Source organism: Ipomoea nil, unplaced genomic scaffold (assembly GCF_001879475.1).
Source record: "Ipomoea nil cultivar Tokyo-kokei standard unplaced genomic scaffold, Asagao_1.1 scaffold1163, whole genome shotgun sequence".
Classification (NCBI taxonomy): Eukaryota; Viridiplantae; Streptophyta; class Magnoliopsida; order Solanales; family Convolvulaceae; genus Ipomoea; species Ipomoea nil.
The window spans coordinates 3,250-22,472 of record NW_017617591.1 but is presented as its reverse complement, the minus strand read 5'-3'; the positions used below and the strand labels follow the sequence as shown (position 1 = coordinate 22,472).

General features: G+C 38.7%; 3 protein-coding genes across 3 annotated transcripts; 2 read left to right on the top strand and 1 right to left on the bottom strand.

Moving 5' to 3' along the window:
* Nucleotides 1-8,835: 8,835 nt before the first annotated feature.
* Nucleotides 8,836-10,985, bottom strand: LOC109183755 (aldehyde oxidase GLOX1-like). Its single transcript, XM_019333821.1, has 3 exons — nt 10,594-10,985; nt 10,352-10,509; nt 8,836-10,263 (listed from the first exon to the last, which is right to left on the bottom strand). The coding sequence occupies exons 1-3, from the start codon at nt 10,906-10,908 to the stop codon at nt 9,105-9,107; spliced, it is 1,632 nt and encodes a 543-aa protein (XP_019189366.1). The 5' UTR covers nt 10,909-10,985; the 3' UTR covers nt 8,836-9,104.
* A 6,820-nt stretch (nt 10,986-17,805) lies between these two features.
* Nucleotides 17,806-18,315, top strand: LOC109183757. Its single transcript, XM_019333823.1, has one exon. The coding sequence runs from the start codon at nt 17,806-17,808 to the stop codon at nt 18,313-18,315; it is 510 nt and encodes a 169-aa protein (XP_019189368.1).
* Nucleotides 18,316-18,482: 167 nt separating this feature from the next.
* Nucleotides 18,483-18,779, top strand: LOC109183756 (rRNA 2'-O-methyltransferase fibrillarin-like). The gene has a single exon (XM_019333822.1). The coding sequence runs from the start codon at nt 18,483-18,485 to the stop codon at nt 18,777-18,779; it is 297 nt and encodes a 98-aa protein (XP_019189367.1).
* Nucleotides 18,780-19,223: the final 444 nt, after the last annotated feature.

Below are 19,223 nucleotides of genomic sequence, written 5' to 3'. Positions count from 1 at the left end.
TGAAACTTCTGATTCCAGAACCCCTGAACCTAATCCAGAGTCTCCTATGCCATCTTCCACATCAACTCAACCTGAGCAAGAAATCGAGTCTGAGTCAGAATCTGTCACTGATCACGGTAACATTGATATCCCTACTCGCATCCAAAAGCTCATCCAATACAAAACGTAATTGGAGACCCCAGTTCCGGCGTAAAAACTAGAGGTAAACCGAAACGTGATTACCTTCAATTAGCAGGATATTCTTGTTATACTTCGCAGATCGAACCGAAGAATATCAAAGAAGCTCTAACAGACTTATTCACCAAGCCGTTAGACAAATCGAGATTTGAACTACTTAGAGCTGCACTTGGAGTCTGCAATCTCACGGCTTAATCTACCACACCAGGTATTACAAATAAATTCCAATTAATCTTTTTACGTTAACATGGCTGTTTGTTTAACATTGTTGCAGAAGGGCTCATTCGACTCTTTAATCCATAATATAATCTTTCTCTATATTTAATACCAGCTAAAACCAAAACCATATCGTTCAATTTTTCCAAACCGATGTCCAAAAAAAATTAACGCCTCTCGCTCTCTTGTTACCTTATACGGCTCATTGACCTCTTATATTCAATCTATTCTCAAAATTAAATCTTAAACTCAAATATTGATTTTATCATCCACAATACTCTCCTATTATAACTCTACTATCTAGCCTTCCCACCTAGTCAAATCATTACCTACTTTCACGCCTTTTGAGAACCATCTCTTCACGATCATACATCAACAAATTAATTCATTGTCTCTTTGGCTCTCTTACCCATCACCACCGTCTCTTTCATCTTCATCCTTAGAACTTCCTTCGAAAAATTCTTCAACAATGGAAGAAGATAACCCTTTTTGCAATCTTCACCACGAAATCGGAAAGATTAGAACTTCTTCGACACATTATTGATGCTGATTCTCCCCTCACATCTGATGACCGATCGAGTGCTTGCCACGGTTAAGACACATGAGAGTCTCCTAGAAGGCCTTTCGGACAAAGAAACTAAGCAAATCAAAGCTCTCTCTCGTTTCATCTCAGCGAGCCGTGGACTATTCCGGAGGATCCACCCAAACGCCTCCATCCCAACAGGAGAAGGTGCATGCCCCATCTCCGGAAAATACGGTAGTCCTCACCTTTAGATGACTATGTTTCAGCTTCTAGAAAGTTAGATTTCAACATTTCTTTGCCAAATCAGTTTGTGTCTGTCTCCAGTGATATGAGTGCCCCTTCCTTTCCTTTACAAGGTGATCTGTATGATTCCTCACATAAATTGCCTGAAAATCTTGTGCCCTTATCTGATTTTTGTGCATACTGTGACCACACCATTCTCCATTAGAAATATCCACCAATTTGTGTCTCCCATGACTTGTGCTGCTTTTTCTATTCCCATAACTATTCCTGTCCCATCTTCCACAGTAGAGGCTCCCATACCGGTGTCCACCTCTCATAACACTGTCCCTATCGTCTCTGTGCCCGTGAGCAAATCTTCCCGAAAAGGGAAAGAAAAACTTACTGTTTCAGGTACTGCCGGGGAAAAGAAAAATTGGAGCATTGGAGGATGTTGTTTGATTGTCTGATTCCAAGCAATCAAAACGAGGTCCCACATTGCCACCCAGAATGACAAGGTCCTAGATCAGTTTCAGGCCAGTACCAAGTCGGCCCCTGCACCAGCAGCTGCTACTGTCCCCTCTGGCTCAAAGATGAAACAACCCAAGAAGAAATATCATCCTATTTTACTGTCTCCAGATTTGATGTCTGACTGGAGTGTTCATGCTACTAGGGATTTTATTCTGGAGAAATCCATCAATGTGGAAGAGTTGACAGAAAAGTGCAACATTGTGCCTATTTTGCGAGATCAATACCTGCTTGCCTCACTTGTTCATGTTGGCCCGTATTCCAGATGGCTCACTGCCGAGTTCTACACAAATTTAACATTGGATACTTTTTCGGAGGGATCACCTCGGTTTCAAACAAGTTTTTATTCGGCGATAAATGGTATCCCTTAAGTTCGGTCGTGATTAATTCATATTTGGGTACCCCAAATCATCGAGCTGCTCCTGACCCGAGTCCTAATCTCCTAGCCGCTGCTTTAACTCACAAACAGGTCGTCACTTGGCCAAATACCGGACTCGAAAGCCTGAAGCTCGCCACGGTCTACTCTATTCTGTTACGGCTTGCGTCAACAAATTGGATGCCGGCTGTGCATCATCATCTTGTGTCTGACCAGCTTGCTGCCCTCCTTTTACAAGATCAGGAACCGACTTCACTTTAATCTCGGAGAAATCGTTTTTGGTCATCTTGCTCAATTCGTGCGACATAGGGAACCTAAGGTACATCTACCGTTTTCTAGTCTCATTTTCGGACTTCTACAGGAACATGGGTTCAAGCCCTACACATATGAGGTGGTGATTGCTAATGCCTCAGTCTATAAATATGATGATCGTTTGACGAATAAGGATCACTATGATGATAGAGCTACACTTTTGATCACTCCCGGTGCACCAACTGCCACGCCCTCTGTGTCTGCCCCTGCATTATCCGCTGACACTGCCTTTGCACCGAATCCCCGTCCTACGACAGAGATCAAGGAACCTCCGACGCTCATGGATCGACGTCAAATTGTTCTCACTCTTCAAGCGTCAATTGCTCAAGTTCGCACATCGGTTGCTTCTCAACAAATAACCATTGATGGCTTAGAAAAGTTGTTGAGTGCTCAGTTGGAAGAAATAGCCAGAATGGAGGCTATCTATGCTCGGATTCGATCTAATACTGGCGCTGGCACTGGTTCTATCTCTGAGAGCGATGAATCTGAGTCGGGCACCGGCCCCGTCTGCGAATTAACCCAATCCACTAGTATGATGTTCACCGATCTGTTTGTCATTTATTTGGCAAAAATAAAGGGGGAGTATTGAAGAAAGGGGGAGTATTTTGGATGTTTCGTAATGTTTGGTAAGTTTTTGGTTGGTTTTTGGTATGGATGTCAATAATTTTGGTATGAATGACTTAAGTATGAATATCTATGGTATTTTTGGTATGTTGACTGCATGGTATGAATTGGTTTCAATTGGAATGCATATGAAGGAAAGAAAGCTTCAAGTTAGGGGGAGTAATTCAAATTACAGTATGGAAAGCGTGACATATATGGTATGTTTGATACAACACTAATTTGTGCATGATTCAGTATTTATTAATTGAATGAAGCATGAGAGTCAACATCAACTAAGGTCCAAAATAAAATCTCACACACAAATAAGCCTTGGTCAGGTCCAAAAAGATTTAAAATTGCATATTTAATTTTCTTTATATGTTCAGTACGTATACTATGGGATGTTAATAAAATATTCGTTACTTTTTCCCAAAGTATAATGATACTATTGTTTTACCAAATAAATTGCCAAAGGGGGAGATTGTAAGTGTACAAAATAGTACACATTAGATTGGCTAATTTATTAGTTTATTTTATTAATATGTAATGTTAATTAGCATGAGTTGTAATTAGTATTTTGGACCAAGCTAAAATATGTGGTGGAGATTTATTGTTAATAAATTGGACAAAGAGCAAGTCTGAAGATCTCAAATTAAAGAATGAGTGGTTGAGAAGAATTCAAGCCACATATGAAGCTACAATCAAGGCTTGGTGGAATGGGAATTGCATACAGTATATAAGGAAGGGAAAATGAAAGAGGAAGTTGCCAATTCTGAAATTCTGATCTCATATGCAAGCTTCCTACATTACTGCTTTAATATTGATTATATTATTTGTGTTTTAAATCTGTACTTCAAATTAGTACCTGTGACAGCTGAAGTGCTACACCAAATATGGATATGGCATGCACGGTTCAGTCCTGAGTAGGTGTTTTAGAAGAGTTGTAGTGGTAAAGGCTGTGAGCCGTTTGTAGTTACCTCTTGTAATACTCTGTGGTGAACATCTAGTGGATTGGGCAGACGTGGGTTGCCCCGCAGACGTAGGAGAAGGAGCTCCGAACTGCGTAACAATTCTACTGTGTCTTTACTTTATTTATGGTTTCAATTTCGTTATTTATATGTTGATTAAATTGATTTAATTAAACAGCGAAATTGTCTCGTAACATAAAATCAAGTAGAATCCTTAGTGTTAAATTGATTTCAAGATCTTCGGCATACCATTATTGAACGAAATTCTACCGCTGAACTCGCGTGGAACAGGCTAGAGGACATTTTTTCATACAATAAAAATTCAAGGGCACTCTACCTGGAACAAGTGTTTTCTGCGGTTCGGATCGAGAAATTTCCAGATGCCTCTTCCTACTGCCAGCATCTAAAAACACTAGCATATCAATTATCAAATGTTGGCGCTCCTGTATCAAACAACAGGTTAGTACTTCAACTTGTCTCCAGTTTAACTGATGCATGTGCTACCGTTGGAACACAGATTCGTCACGACGACCCCATTCTCCTTTTTTTACAAAGCCCGATCCATGATTATCTTGGAGGAAACAGCAATGGCGAAAAAGGTTGCTAACCCCTACGATTCCACTGCTCTTCACGCGTCTGCCGATGATCAATCTGTCGGAAATTATGGGGAAAATTGAGGAGGTCGCGGTGGCAGAAACAACGGCTTTGTTTCACGCGGTGGCAACTCTAACCATGGTGGTAGCTCCGGTTCTCGAGGCGGCCACTCCACAAATCGCGCCGGCGGAAGAGGCGGTCGCCAATCTCACGGTAGGGGCAGAGGAAATCGTGGTGGCCGACAAACACAATACCAGCCGCACAACACATTCTGGCAGAACGCTAATCAGCAAAATTGGGCTTACACACCCATGTGGAATGGGCCATGGCAACCTTGGGCTACTCCACCTTGTCCATATCCTACCACACCAGCCCAGTGGCAAAGAAATCAACCACCACTAGCCTCACAATCAATACTTGGACCAAGACCATCCCAAGCTCACTTGGCATCAACAAATTTGGGCCAATCTTCGTATACACCAACTGATATTCAACAGGCTATGCATACTTTCTCAATTGCCCCTGGTGATGATCAATGGTACATGGATACAGGAGTTTTCACTTTTCTTGTCCTCATACATCTTCTCAAAATGGAAAGGCTGAAAGGAAAATTCAAACAATTAATAATATTACTCGAACTCTTCTTGCCCATGCCTCTCTACCTCCTTCATTCTGGCACCATGCACTACAAATGGCCACGTATTTACTCAACATTCTTCCCAATAAAAAGCTTGCTTATCAAACACCCACAAAAATTCTTTATCAAAAGGATCTCTCTTATTCTCATCTTCGGATTTTTGGATGTTTATGCTATCCATTAATTCCATCCACCTCACGTAAAAAATTGCAAGCCAGATCATCACCTTGTGTTTTTTTGGGATATCCGACAAATCATAGAGGTTATAAATGTTACGACTTATCAAGTCGAAAAATAATCATTTCAAGGCATGTAACTTTTGATGAAAACACCTTTCCCTTTTCCAAATTACATGCTACTAATGTCTCCACTTATGAGTTTTTGGATGCAGGCCGGCCTATATCTTAACCCGTACTTATCTCACGGCCTAACTCCAACTCTTGGAGTCGAGGACCAAAATATATCACCTCTTCATTCTCCCATACAATCTCAGCAAAGTTCAGCGCATTTTCCCTCTCATGAGATAACCCCACAACAATACACTTCTCCTACACCCGCAACACCATTAGGAAATAGATCATCACAGTCCAATCTTTCATCTCGGCCCACTGCATGCCTCGCCTCAACCCACACCTTCATCATCTCCAAACTCTCAGCCCATACCACCAACTCCACTGACCACCAATCAATCTACCCAAATAAGTCCACAAATAAATCACACTCATTCTCCTCAAATGACCACAAGAGCGCAACATTGAATTTTTAAACCTAGAAAACTCTTCAATCTTCACACCACTACTACGACCTCCATATCTCCCCTACCTATGAACCCAATACATGCTTTAAAAGACATAATTGGAACATTTCTATGAAGGATGAATACGATGCTTTAATTAAAAATAAGATGTGGGACTTAGTGCCCCGTCCATCCAATGCTAATATTATTCGAAGTTTGTGGATTTTCAGGCATAAAAATAATCTGAGCGGCACAAAGCCCGCCTTGTAGGAGATGGTGCAGGACAACAGACTGGCATAGACTGTGGTGAAACTTTTAGTCTGGTGGTGAAATCGACAACCATTCGTACAGTACTTAGCATTGCAATATCTACCACAAGAATCCTTAGTTAGAGTGGGATTTCAACTCAGCACCTTTTGAGTGAGATTTTGAGAAGAGTTGCTCTTTGGAGAGCACAGTACGATGAAAGTTGTAAACTGTGTTCGGGGGGGGGGGGGGGGGGGGGGGGGGGGAGGGGGGGGGGGGAATTATTTTCCATCGTTGGCCTCTATGGTAGAATTAGTCGGGGACCTGAGAGGCTGTGGTTTACCCTGCGGCGGATGTCAGCGGTTCGAGTCCACTTATCTCCAACTCCTGAACTGAGCCGATCCAAAGCTTTATAATAAGACCAAATTTTTCCGATTCGGCGTTTCGGTCTATGGTTTCTCATTCATGGACGTTGATAAGATCCATCCATTTAGCAGCACCTTAGGATGGCATAGCCTTAAAAGTGAAGGGCGAGGTTCAAACGAGGAAAGGCTTACGATGGATACCTAGGCACCCAGAGATGAAGAAGGGCATAGTAATCGACGAAATGCTTCGGGGAGTTGAAAATAAGCATAGATCTGGAGATTCCCAAATAGGGCAACCTTTCGAACTGCTACTGAATCCATGGGCAGTCAAGAGACAACCTGGCGAACTGAAACATCTTAGTAGCCAGAGGAAAAGAAAGCAAAATATGAATACGCAACACAATTAAATATGAATATGCAACACAATTAATAATCATAAAATAATATGTTGGACTTTAAACTATAAGCTACCATGTATTAAAAAAATAGATACAAAATGATAGAAACTTAAAACCATAATCTACATGTATTTTTTTTCAACATTTAACACTACAAAATGTGAATATGCAACACAATTAATAAGAGAAATATAGATTATGGTTACAAGGTGCACAATGGATTGCTGAAATCTACCACCTGTGATGCTATTGAGAAATATAGATCACTCATTAGGACAGTGTAATGGTTACAAGGTTGGTTGATCATGTTTTGGAAGCTCAGATTATGTGTGAAACGAATGCAGGAACAAAGGTTTTAATTCCTCTAATGTCGTTAACACCTTCTGATTCAAGATTGCCTTTCAAGTTCCAAAGAAAACAATTTTCTTTTATGCTATCATATGTCATGATAATAAATAAAAGTCAATGGCAAACACTATCACACGTGGGATTATTTTTTAGAAGGCCGGTCTTTAATCATGGTCAAATTTACGTAGAAGTCAAGAGTAAGTAAATTTAGGAGATTAAAAATTTTGATATGTGGGGATATTGTACCATCTGTAAGTACGATTAAAAATGTCGTATAGAAAGAAGTTTTCAATAATGGATAATCCAATTGCATCAATAATTTCTAATTAGTAATTAGAAAAAAAAATGAAAAAATAAGAACATAGTCTGGGGGCGGATGTAGCCAAGTGGATTAAGGCGGTGGATTGTGAATCCACTATGCGCGGGTTCAATTCCCGTCGTTCACCCATCGCATATATATGAAAAAAAAAAAACATAGATAGATATGTTACGATATGGATCTTAATTGTGTTATGTGACATCAATATTATTGGCCGACACGGGTCATTGAATTTTTTTCTACTAGCTTGATTGGGGGAGATTCTACGAGTTTTTGCGATCTTGCCCACATGGGTCATTGAATTTTTGTCTACTACCTTGATTGGGGGAGATTCTACGAGTGTCTGCCATCTCCAAAAGCTCCAACTCGTTATCCCTTAGAACCCTGCCAAACAAAGAAGAAAAAAAAGTCAGTCACATACTCACATATAGGAGCATCATCTGTCCAAACTCCATTCACTTTAATCCGGTTCCTATTTCTTTTGATAATAGCGGAGTTGTGGTAAAATCGGGTGTTACAATCACCCACTCAAATCCACTTACATAATGATCATTTTTAATATACTAAAAGTTCATTTTTAATACATTGAATGTTAATTTATTGTGTTGAAGGTCGTTCACTATTTGGTATAATATTTAAAAATGAACTTGCATATTAAAAACAAACATTATACTAAAAATGAACGTTTATCTATGGTCCACATAATCCACATTGCAATGTGCATCATGAAGTAAAACTACGTCGTATCATTTCATTTGCATATACGTTATAGTATTGTTTAGTTTCATTTTTTGCACGTTCAAGTATCATTTTAATTACACTCCAAGATCATTTAAATTTTAATTACATTATCATTTGATAATATATGTTATTACACTTATAACTTTGTTTATTAGTATCATTTTTCACATGCACTAAGGTGAAAAGGCCGCCGGAAATTAAAGGTTTGAAAGAAGAGAGGAAGATAGAGAAAGCAAAGGGCTGGGACTCCATTTGGGAGAACTAGAGTTGGTGACACAAACTCCTTCTCCCAACAACAATAATCATGAGTATACATCTATATTTTCCAGTATTCCACCCACTCATGATTGCATTAATAATCTATCATAGGAGGAAAGAAATCACAATTACCATTTCATAAGAAACAAAATTTAACAATTGTACGTATAATTTTGAGATGTTTCAAACCTGCAAACCTCTACCTTCCTCCCACTCTTCAATTTCTTTAATTTATTAATTTATGTAAAGAATTTAAGAACTGTGCTCATAAGTTCTTATAGAAAATGTTGTACTGTATATATTATTATATGGTACTCTGTACAAGATTACAAAAATAAAAAAAAATTCAATGCCCATCGTCTTCTATTCTATAGGTTGGATTCCCCACTCTAAGGGACCCCCCACCCCTCACACCGTAGTTCGTCTGCACTATAAAAAGATACAAATCACGATAATTCAATGACTCAATCAGCATGTAAGGCTAATTGCACCCAAATACTGTCAACACTGAACAAGCGAGCCCGTATCTTCTATTCTGTTCTATTTAATATGCACCCACAATCCCTTGCTGGGTACGCCACGGTGCACAACAAAGATCAAGTAATAGCCTGGTGGTGCAAGCTTGCCAGAGGACGGCGCCACGGCGGAGATGGTATCCTTGGCCACAGAGGTGAGTCCCAAAATCAGCATCCTTTGGCCCTCAGAGTACCCGTGAGTGGTGAAAGGCGGCGGATACATGGTAACCTTAATACTAGACATGTCCGCCGCATCATCTAGCTTGAAATGGATATTGAAATTCTTTCCATAAACCAATTCCGTTTGGGAAAGCTTCTCCACGATCTGCGGCCGAAACTTTTGCAGTGCGGGGGCTAAGTACGGCGGCGAGAATTTCTCGACGCGCATGTCGGTTGGGTATTTGGCTTTCATATCGTAGGAATCGTGGGTGTTACTTCCCGCTACTAAGATCTTAGCGTCGGGCAAAACCGCAGAAGTGGAATGGTACATTCTGGCAATTTTTGTTGGTGTCAACTCAGTAAACCTTTCCCCTTTCGGTTTATCCGGGCTGTAAAGCACCGGAGTGAAATTTGGTTCCTCCGCCCCGTCCCAACCAGAGGTCCCGGTTTTCGCGCCATTAATTATGAGGACATTCCCATCGGGGAGAATCAACATATCTCCCATAACCCTCCCCGACGGCATCTCCTCAATTTCCCACTTGGCCCCTTCCTGATTCGCAACAATCCTGCCGCAATCCTTTAACGCCGGCGGAAATTGCCTCGGCGGATGCTCCGTGACCTTGAAGGCTTCGTGTGTATTGCCGCCGCAAACCAAAACCTCCGCCTTCACAAAATCATTCGCTTTGGTGAGTTTGAGAGGAAGAAGCGCGGATTGCCCCGAGGCCGGGTAGTTCCGGGACCCCCCTGGCAGCTTAGGAAGCTCCCGAATCGTCTTTCCGGTTCTAGGGTTGAAAATAATGGAGCGATCGTTGGCGAAGAGGAAGACATTGCCGTCGGGGAGGAGGTACACAAATGGATACAAATTATTCTCCAGAAAGCCGTCGGTGGTTTCCTCGAGCAGCCGAAGCGGAAATTGTTTGTTCGGGAATTTAAGCTGATCTGGCGGGACAATTTCATAGTTGTGAGATTTTCTTCCTCCCACCACGATAAAATCACCATTTTCCAAGACTTGTTGAGAAGCATACCTGCCAGTTCAGTTCAACGTAGTAAATTAAATTAAATTAAATTAAATTAATTATTATAAGATCAGAATTTGAAAATAATAATGCTTACCATCTGTTTGCAGAAAGTCCAACATCTTCCTTGAAATCGCATAAATCGCAGGGTTCCAGGATTCTAATTCCTCGAAAACCTTTGTCGTAGCCTCCGGTGCTTATCAATTTTCCGGTGCTCGACAGCCCTCCCGACGAGCACCATGTATTCAGGCTCAACTAAACATACATGCATAAAAACAATATAATTAATTAATTAATGAAATAAATTGTACCCAGGCCAGGCCAGTATTATATATATACCTTGAGTGTCTTGACAACTTTAGCGGTGTCGAGATCATAGGTAACGCCATGAGCCCAGCAGTCTTCACGGCCCTTATCATCTTTTCTGCACCACTTAGGATTCTGCATCAGTGCGGAGCGACCAAGATTAATGGCGTCATACCAGACAACCCTGTTGTTTGTCATCAACTGCATGTGCATGGCGGAAACACCCACGTTTTCAGTTACAGTTTGCCAGCTCGAGGCTGAAGGATTCATCTCCAAATCTGGTTTCCCATAGGCGCTGCAAACAAACAATACAAGAACATAATAATAAGCTACTGTTATTGACGCCATTGGAGAAACACGATCTTTTATTTATATCTAGCTTCTCCAATGGACTAATTCTTTTTATTTATTTCTCGATGTTCGATGTTCGATGTTCTTCGTCCTGCCTACCTCTTCACATATATATACTTGCATTATTGCGCTACTCAGATTCAAATGCCTACAATTATAGATATCCACTATTATTATATACAAACAAACTACCTAGCTCTTGCCTCATGCCCATCAAATTTTATTTTCTCAGCTCTCCCCTCCCCTCCCCTCTTCTTTTTATTTTATTAAAATGTTAAGTTAATTAATTCATTGACAATTTTACATAATGCAATCAAACATTAGAAAGGAAAATGCATGTTTTTGGAAATTAAAATAACTTATTTTTCAGAAGTCATTTTTCTTGCGCCAGAAGCCATTTTTCTATCGCTTTCTAAATGAACCCAAAGAAATTTATGATGCAATCCAGACTCTTATAGTTTATTTTGCTTTCAATTAGTTTATTTTGCTTAGTTTATGAACCAACGGACTTTCAATTAGTTTATTTTGCTTTAAATCCAGACTCTTATATTTCTGCTTTTGGTTTAGTTATTGTTGATGTAAAGGAATTGTCATCCAGTGTTCATGGTGTTAATTTCTCCTGTGTTAAGCGATCTGCGAATCGTGCTGCCCACATTGGTGCTCGGGAAGCCGTTTCTGAGTTAGGTTGAGGGGAATGGTTTGACATTCCACCTCATTTTCTTGTTGATTGTCTTAGCTTGCTTCTAATTTAATGAATTAAGTCCTTTAGCTCAAAAAAAAAATAAAAAATTGGTCATGCAACAATAACACAAGGACTAAATGTGCATGTTCTAATAAATAAAAAAAATAGACTAAAAATGGGCTGTCACCTATAAATTTAAGACAAAAATAGAATTAACTCTTAAAACTAATATCATATATAAATCTTCTTTCCTCATCCTCTCATTCTCCTTCTCTTCTCCTCCTCCTTCTTCTCCTTTTTTTTTTTTAAAAAAAAAAAAAAAGGTATTTTAATAAAAAGTTTAACATAAATTTGATCACTTTAGCCATTTTATCATGTCAAAAAATGCTAAAAAATTACATTATGTTCTTAATCCAAAATGCTAAACATTCGTGTTACGGTTAAAGCAACATTTTTGACTTGATATTTTGATTAAAAAAAAAAAAAACATATCTCTTTTTTCAAAGCCTTATTATTATAAATGTTACTAAATTATTAAATAAAAAAAAGAAATAATTAACTTAAGAGATAAGACTATCACAAAATGATATAGTAAATTATCTCTTTCCAATTCATAAAGAGATGTGAAATGCATGATTTACGTACTCACTTACTATACAATATGAAAATTTGAGCACACGTCTCTCTTTTTATTGAGGATTCCATGCTCCTTTGAAAGTAAAATTAGTAATGAAAGGTCTCACGTAATGAAATTAACTCTTAAAACTAATATCATATATAAAGAGTTAATTCCTTACTAAAAATATGAAAAGTCATGACAAGGACTAAAAGTGTCCAAAAAATGATAGTCTGTGATGTTAAATGATAAAAATGATAGTCTGGGACTAAATTTGAAATTGACACCAAAGACAAAGGACCTCAAAAGGAATTAACTCCATATATAAATCTTCTTTCCTCTCCCTTGGCTTCCTCTTCCTCTCATTCTCCTCCTCCCCCTTCTTTCTAACCACTCATTCTCCTTCTTCTTCCTCTCCTTTAAAAAAAAAAAAAAAGCATTTTAATAAAAAAGTTCAACATAAATGTGATCACTTTAGTCATTTTATCATGTCAAAAATTGCAATGGGCACCAATTTTCATTATGTATTTAATTCAAAAGGCTAAACATTAGTGTTACGCTTAAAGCAACATTTTTTACTTGATATTTCAATTTAAAAAAAAAAATAGATCTCTTTTTTCGAAACCTTATTATTATAAATGTTAATAAATTACTAAATAAAAAAGAAAAAATTAACTTAAGACTATCACATATAGGGGCTGGTACCTAAATGTCAAAATGAATTTTGTCAAAAACACCAATACTGGAAGAAGAAGATGAATTAAAAGGTAGTTTGCTAAGATTGTCTAATTGACAACTTTCACAAACAATGTCCAGCTTGTTATTTGAACTAACATGAATTAAATTCTTAGTGCGTAATAATTGAACAGTGGATTTTTGCGGATGTCCAAGGTGTTGGTGCCACAGCTCTTCATTCTCTAACTTTTGTCTATTGGAAAAGTGTGCTTCCTTTGGTTTGGATTAAAAAAAAAAAAAGATCCCCTTTACGTTGACCCACTATTATGGCTCGACTTGTTGCTCGTTCCTTAGTGCAGAAAATCTTATCGGTAAATTCACAATTTAAAAGGATATTGTCATGTTAACTGACAAATAGAGAGTAAATTACGACTTAGTTGGGGTACATGATGGACATCACGGACTAATAAATCATTCTTACCATCAGAAACTAGAACATCCCCAACAGTATCTATTTTTAAGTGAGAACCATCACCAATGAATATTTAAAAATGACCAGCATATTTGTTTTAAGATTTAGTAACATACCTGAGTTTGCAGTCATATGATTTGAGGCCATCTCGTGAGATAAGAAAAGAGGTAAGCCATCTTGCTAGGACTTGGGGCAATTCCATTGCACTGTCTTCGAAAAAGCGTAGAACTCTACGTGAAGTCGGTTGTCCCAATGGTGATGTCTTAGGAGATGAGAAAAAAATAGAGCAAAAAGAGGGAGTCATTTCTTATATCGGGATCACAAAAGACTTCCTCGGGTTAAAACAGAGAGATCTATTCCATGGGGAGTCGGTCTTTGGCATAAGGGTGGAAGTGTGTGAGAACCAGCGCTTATGTCGGGACCACAAAAAGTTTCCCCGATGTTAAAACACGAAGCTCCGTGCCGGGGTCGGTTGGTTTGTACACATCGTTCCCACTAGTGTGGCTCGGCTATAAGCCTTTGCAAGATAAGAGGTGAATACCAATTTTGGATTGCATGCTTGATGAATGGTGTGAGAGGGTATCCCTTTTTTAGTTTTCATCCTATCTTTTAGAAGTATGGGGCTTCCTTAGTATATTCCTTGAGTAGATTTAGTAAGGGTGCATGACTAGCATATTTATTACATGATATGAGGGACTTCACCCCCTCCGTTTGCGTGACACTTATCTTGATCGACCTTTGGAAGAATTAAGTTATCATTGAGTTGGGGTTAGGTGTATCTTTGACACTTAAGTGATCATTGGTTTGATTGAAACTTGTGATAAGTGTCAAAGACACACTTTTTTTGGGTTCATTTATGGTGAATTCTAAGCTAAAAACAATCCTTTGTGTAGCAATATCGTGCCAATTAGCTATGTTTTGCATTTTACTGTAAATTAACACCACACTTTGTGTTTTATATGTGTTTAAGTAAGCTTCGGCCTTAAACTAACGAGGCAAAGTGGCACAACCGGAGCGAAAGCGGGAAAAGAAGACAAGCCGAGACCAAGCTACGAAGGTCACAAAGCGCGTTGCCGCGTGCGTTGTGGAGAGGCACAAACAGAGCTGATTTCCAGAATGTTCAACTCGTATCACAACGTGCTTTGTGACGCGCGTTGGACGAAATAAGTTCCCAAACAACGAGCGTTGCCCGGGGCATTGAAGGTTGCGTGGAAGAGCTGCGGAAGGGATTGAAAGGGGGGGATAAATAAGAAATTCTAGATCAGATTTGGAGAGGACATTTGGTAGGTTTTTAGAATACTTCGATAGCTTAGCATTATGAGATTGAAGAGAGAGCAATTTGTAGAGAGATATTAATAGATTCAAGCTTGGATTTCTTGGGAGATTCATTGAAGGAAGAGATTGACAAACTCCAAATTCAAGAGATCTTGCAAGGCTTCTTTTATTTCCTAATCTATTTGTTTGGTATTATCTCTACTCTTTTCATTTCTATTTGCTTGGTTAGGTTTACATTTATGAATGCTTTTATGATTTCTATGGCTATTGTAGGCTAGCTTAGCTAGGGTTTGAATTGTGAAAGTTTGTGATGATGATGCTTTTGTGACTTAGTTCTTGAATTAGGGATTGATTGATTGCAATGCTTCTATGTCTTGTTGTTGGGGATTGATTTGTTTGCATCAGAGGAACTTGATCACCTCCTATGGTTGTTTGAGGGATTGACCTATGCTAGGTCAATCCAAGCTCCCATCCTTGGCATTTCCTAGCTCAGGAACCCTACAGGGCTTGGCTGGGAAGGAGTTGTAGGCAAGGTATTTGTGGAAAAGTTTAGGTGAGGCCTAAACAAGTCCTAGTAGTATAACTTACGGAAGGAGACAAGCCACTCTCTAGACTTAGCATTTGCATCGTCTTTCCCTACGTCTAATGATTCTATAAGCATCTTAATCCACACTAAGCAATTCAACCCTATCTACCTTTCATTTGATTACCACTTGTTAGCATTCATTTTACTAGTTCACTATGACGTTTATCTTTTGTGTGCGCGTGACATGCAGTCAAACAATACCGATGTCTTTACTTTCTGACGTTAGCAACTTAGGGGTAACTCCGAGCAGCCATCCCTTGAGAATGGCATAATCCGGAAATCATCCCAACACAATCAACTCTTACGCTATACCTAGCAAGAGTGAAGTAGCGAAAAACGCGATAATCAATTCTTTCCAACTTTTCTATTCGTACTATAGTTCTACATTAAAATTCATATTCTAATATTTTAAAATAGTGTAATACAATTCCTAATAAAATATATTCTTTCCTACTTTTCTATTCGTACGATAATTCCATTTCAAAATTCCTATTTGTAATACAATAGGACAATATTAAAACACTTTTATAATATGACAATACAAATACTAGAAATAGGAAGCAACATATACTATAAGTATTGTTAATTTTATCATTATTATAATATATATAATATTATTCCTTTTCCTGTTAAAAATTATATTCTCCATTAATTCTCTGTTAAATTTACTAAATTTCAAACTCCCATTAAAACTCAACTGCATGTCTAAATTATTAAGATTAAAATAAAAAAAAATCCTAAAAAACATGCATGCTTAATTCCTAGTTAAAATCAAACTCAATCTCCCAGCTCCATGATGTACTCAAACACTCCTAAATCACCTATAAATATAGCCCAAAACCTAGCACTCCATCACCAAGACTAAAACAGAAGATTGAGGAAGAGCAATTTGGAGCTTGGCTTTACAATTTGGAGCATCCCATTCTATTAACATTAGTTTCTATAGGTGAAGTAAGGATTACAAGTTCTTTTTTGGTGATTATGCAATTTATGTTTCTTTAATGTTGCAGTATAAAATGCTATATCATGTTTTAGTTTCCTTTTATATTTATTTATTAACTGTTTTATATTATAGTTTTTTTAAGGAAACTGGGATATATTAAATCAACATCGAAATACAATCAGGTGGGTGAGTAATCCACACCCCAAGGAAAGAAGAGGAACCAGCAGCTTGTCTGAGCACATGAGCCATGTGATTCGCTGGCTTTTTTTCATGGCCTCGCTAGTCTTTAATTGGCACAGCTTAGCATCATGAAGTTCTTCTATGCATGGCGTACTCAGAGGTCCATTGTTTGCATCTGCCACCCACAACTGACCTCAAACTAACGTATCTTTACCGCCTCCCACCCGCCGAATAGCTCCTCTTCGCAATAACCCTTGACCCGCGTGAATGCTCCTCCATAGATATCTACGGTTGTAGCCAATGTTCGCCCCTAGGAAACTAGCATTGGGAAAATACCTCGCTTTCAGAATTTGGCACATCAACGAATCGAACAGGGTCTTGTGAGGATCCGCCAGCCTTGAATTTTCACATATTGTAGAAAGTATTCCACCCAGGCAGTGGTGATCATCGTTCTCAATTTTATTGGGTAATAACATATTAATAGTTTCAATCTTTCTTAAAAATCTTATTTCAATATGTAACTAATTTCTTTTATTATTAGGTTGATGTTGAGGCATAGTGCTGGATTGAAGAATAAAGTGATGACTTAGAAGCGTTCAAGTATTGTGTAGCTTTTTCCTCTTTTATATGTATCACATTTTACAATAGGTTTCAAGTATTATGTAATATACAAATATGCTTTTCTCAAGTGTATTAAGATTGATTCTATTATTTTGAACAATAATATTTAGAGAATTGTGTTCTTCGATCTCCAGTACACTAAAAAATTTATTCTATTGGATTCAAATAACTTAATAACTTAATGTATCAATAGATTGGCAATGGTGAAGTTGTGGGTGATAGTTTAGTGGTAAAGAGACCCCTTGTGAGTGAGTTCTCATCAACACAAACAACAAAGAAGAAAGGGCTTCTCAGTGTTAAACTTGAAGGAAACTCATTGAGTATAATTTGTGTGGTTGAAGGGTCTGTTCTGTATGGACAATGGACAATGATGCCCGGTGGCACATAAGGTTGTATACATTTATTTATTTATTATTATTGGGTTTCAAAGACAATTGTGCCATGTGGCACATAAGGTTGTTTACTCTGGGCTACTAGTGGCACATAAGCTTTTCTAAGGTTTTGTAAAGCTCATGTAATCAGTGAATTTTCAAGTTTTCCAAGCACTTATTCTTCCAAGTACGTGATTGCACTGCAATCAAACTGTTTGAATGGTTGAATTTATTAGATTATGGAAATTAGATAAATGTGTAAATATTATTATTCTTAGAATATTTTAGATTAATTGTATTATTATGTACCTTATTTAGGAATATAAGCGTTGCCCATAATTGTATATATGAGGCTCAAGGCAAATCAATAAACTCAGGGAAAATAATATTTCTTACATGGTATTAGAGCAACCCAGGTTTTTATTCCTTTAAACTTTATTCGTCATTTTCTTCCTCCCTGGGCAGCCATATCAATGGCAGACAATACAATTGGCCGAAACTACTCTTCTTCCTCTAAATCTCAACCTACTCCTTCCTCCTCTCTTTTACTTCATCCGGCTCTCACCGTTTCTAATATCAATACCTTCATCAAGGTCACACTTGATAATGAAAAAGCCCAATATATTACCTGGTCAGAACTATTCAAAATACATGCCAAAGCATATAAAGTTCTAGACCAAATCATTCCTCCATCCAAGGAGGCAGCTAAATTGGATTCCTCCCCATCTCTTAAAGATACGGATCCCGAACTCTGGTCAAGAGTTGACGGCCAATGGATTTACGTCACAATCTCTGAAGATCTTCTGCATACCATTATTGAACGAAATTCTACCGCTGAACTCGCGTGGAACAGGCTAGAGGAGATTTTTTCAAACAATAAAAATTCAAGGGCACTCTACCTGGAACAAGAGTTTTCTGCGGTTCGGATGGAGAAGTTTCCAGATGACTCTTCCTACTGCCAGCATCTAAAAACACTAGCATAACAATTATCAAATGTTGGCGCTCCTGTATCAAACAACAGGTTAGTACTTCGACTTGTCTCCGGTTTAACTGATGCATGTGCTACCGTTGGAACACAAATTCGACACGACGACCCCATTCCCCTTTTTTTTACAAAGCCCGATCCATGAATATCTTGGAGGAAACAACGATGGCGAAAAAGGCTGCTAACCCCTACGATCCCACTGCTCTTCACGCGTCTGCCGATGATCAATCTGCCAGAAATTATGGGGAAAATCGAGGAGGTCGCGGTGGCAGAAACAACGGCTTTGTTTCACGCGGTGGCAACTCTAACCGTGGTGGTAGCTCTGGTTCTCGAGGCGGCCACTCCACAAATCGCGGCGACAGAAGAGGCGGTCGCCAATCTCCCGGCAGGGGCAGAGGAAATCGTGGTGGCCGACAAACACAATACCAGCCGCACAACACATTCTGGCAGAACGCTAATTAGCAAAATTGGTCTTATCCACCCATGTAGAATGGGCCATGGCAACCTTGGGCTACTCCACCTTGTCCATATCCTACCACACCAGCCCAATGGCAAAGAAATCAACCACCACTAGCCTCACAATCAATACTTGGACCAAGACCATCCCAAGCTCACTTGGCATCAACAAATTTGGGTCAATCTTCGTATACACCAACTGATATTCAACAGGCTATGCATACTTTCTCAATTGCCCCTCCTGATGATCAATGGTACATGGATACAGGAGCTACATCTCACATGACTTCAAATGGAGGTAACCTTACATCTTATTCTAATATGAATAAAAATAAAATTATTATTGTTGGTAGTGATGATACAATTCCAATTAGTGGTTGTGGCAATACTTTTTGACCAATTCCTCATCCTCCCTTAAATTTAAATAATGTCTTGCATGTTCCAAAATTG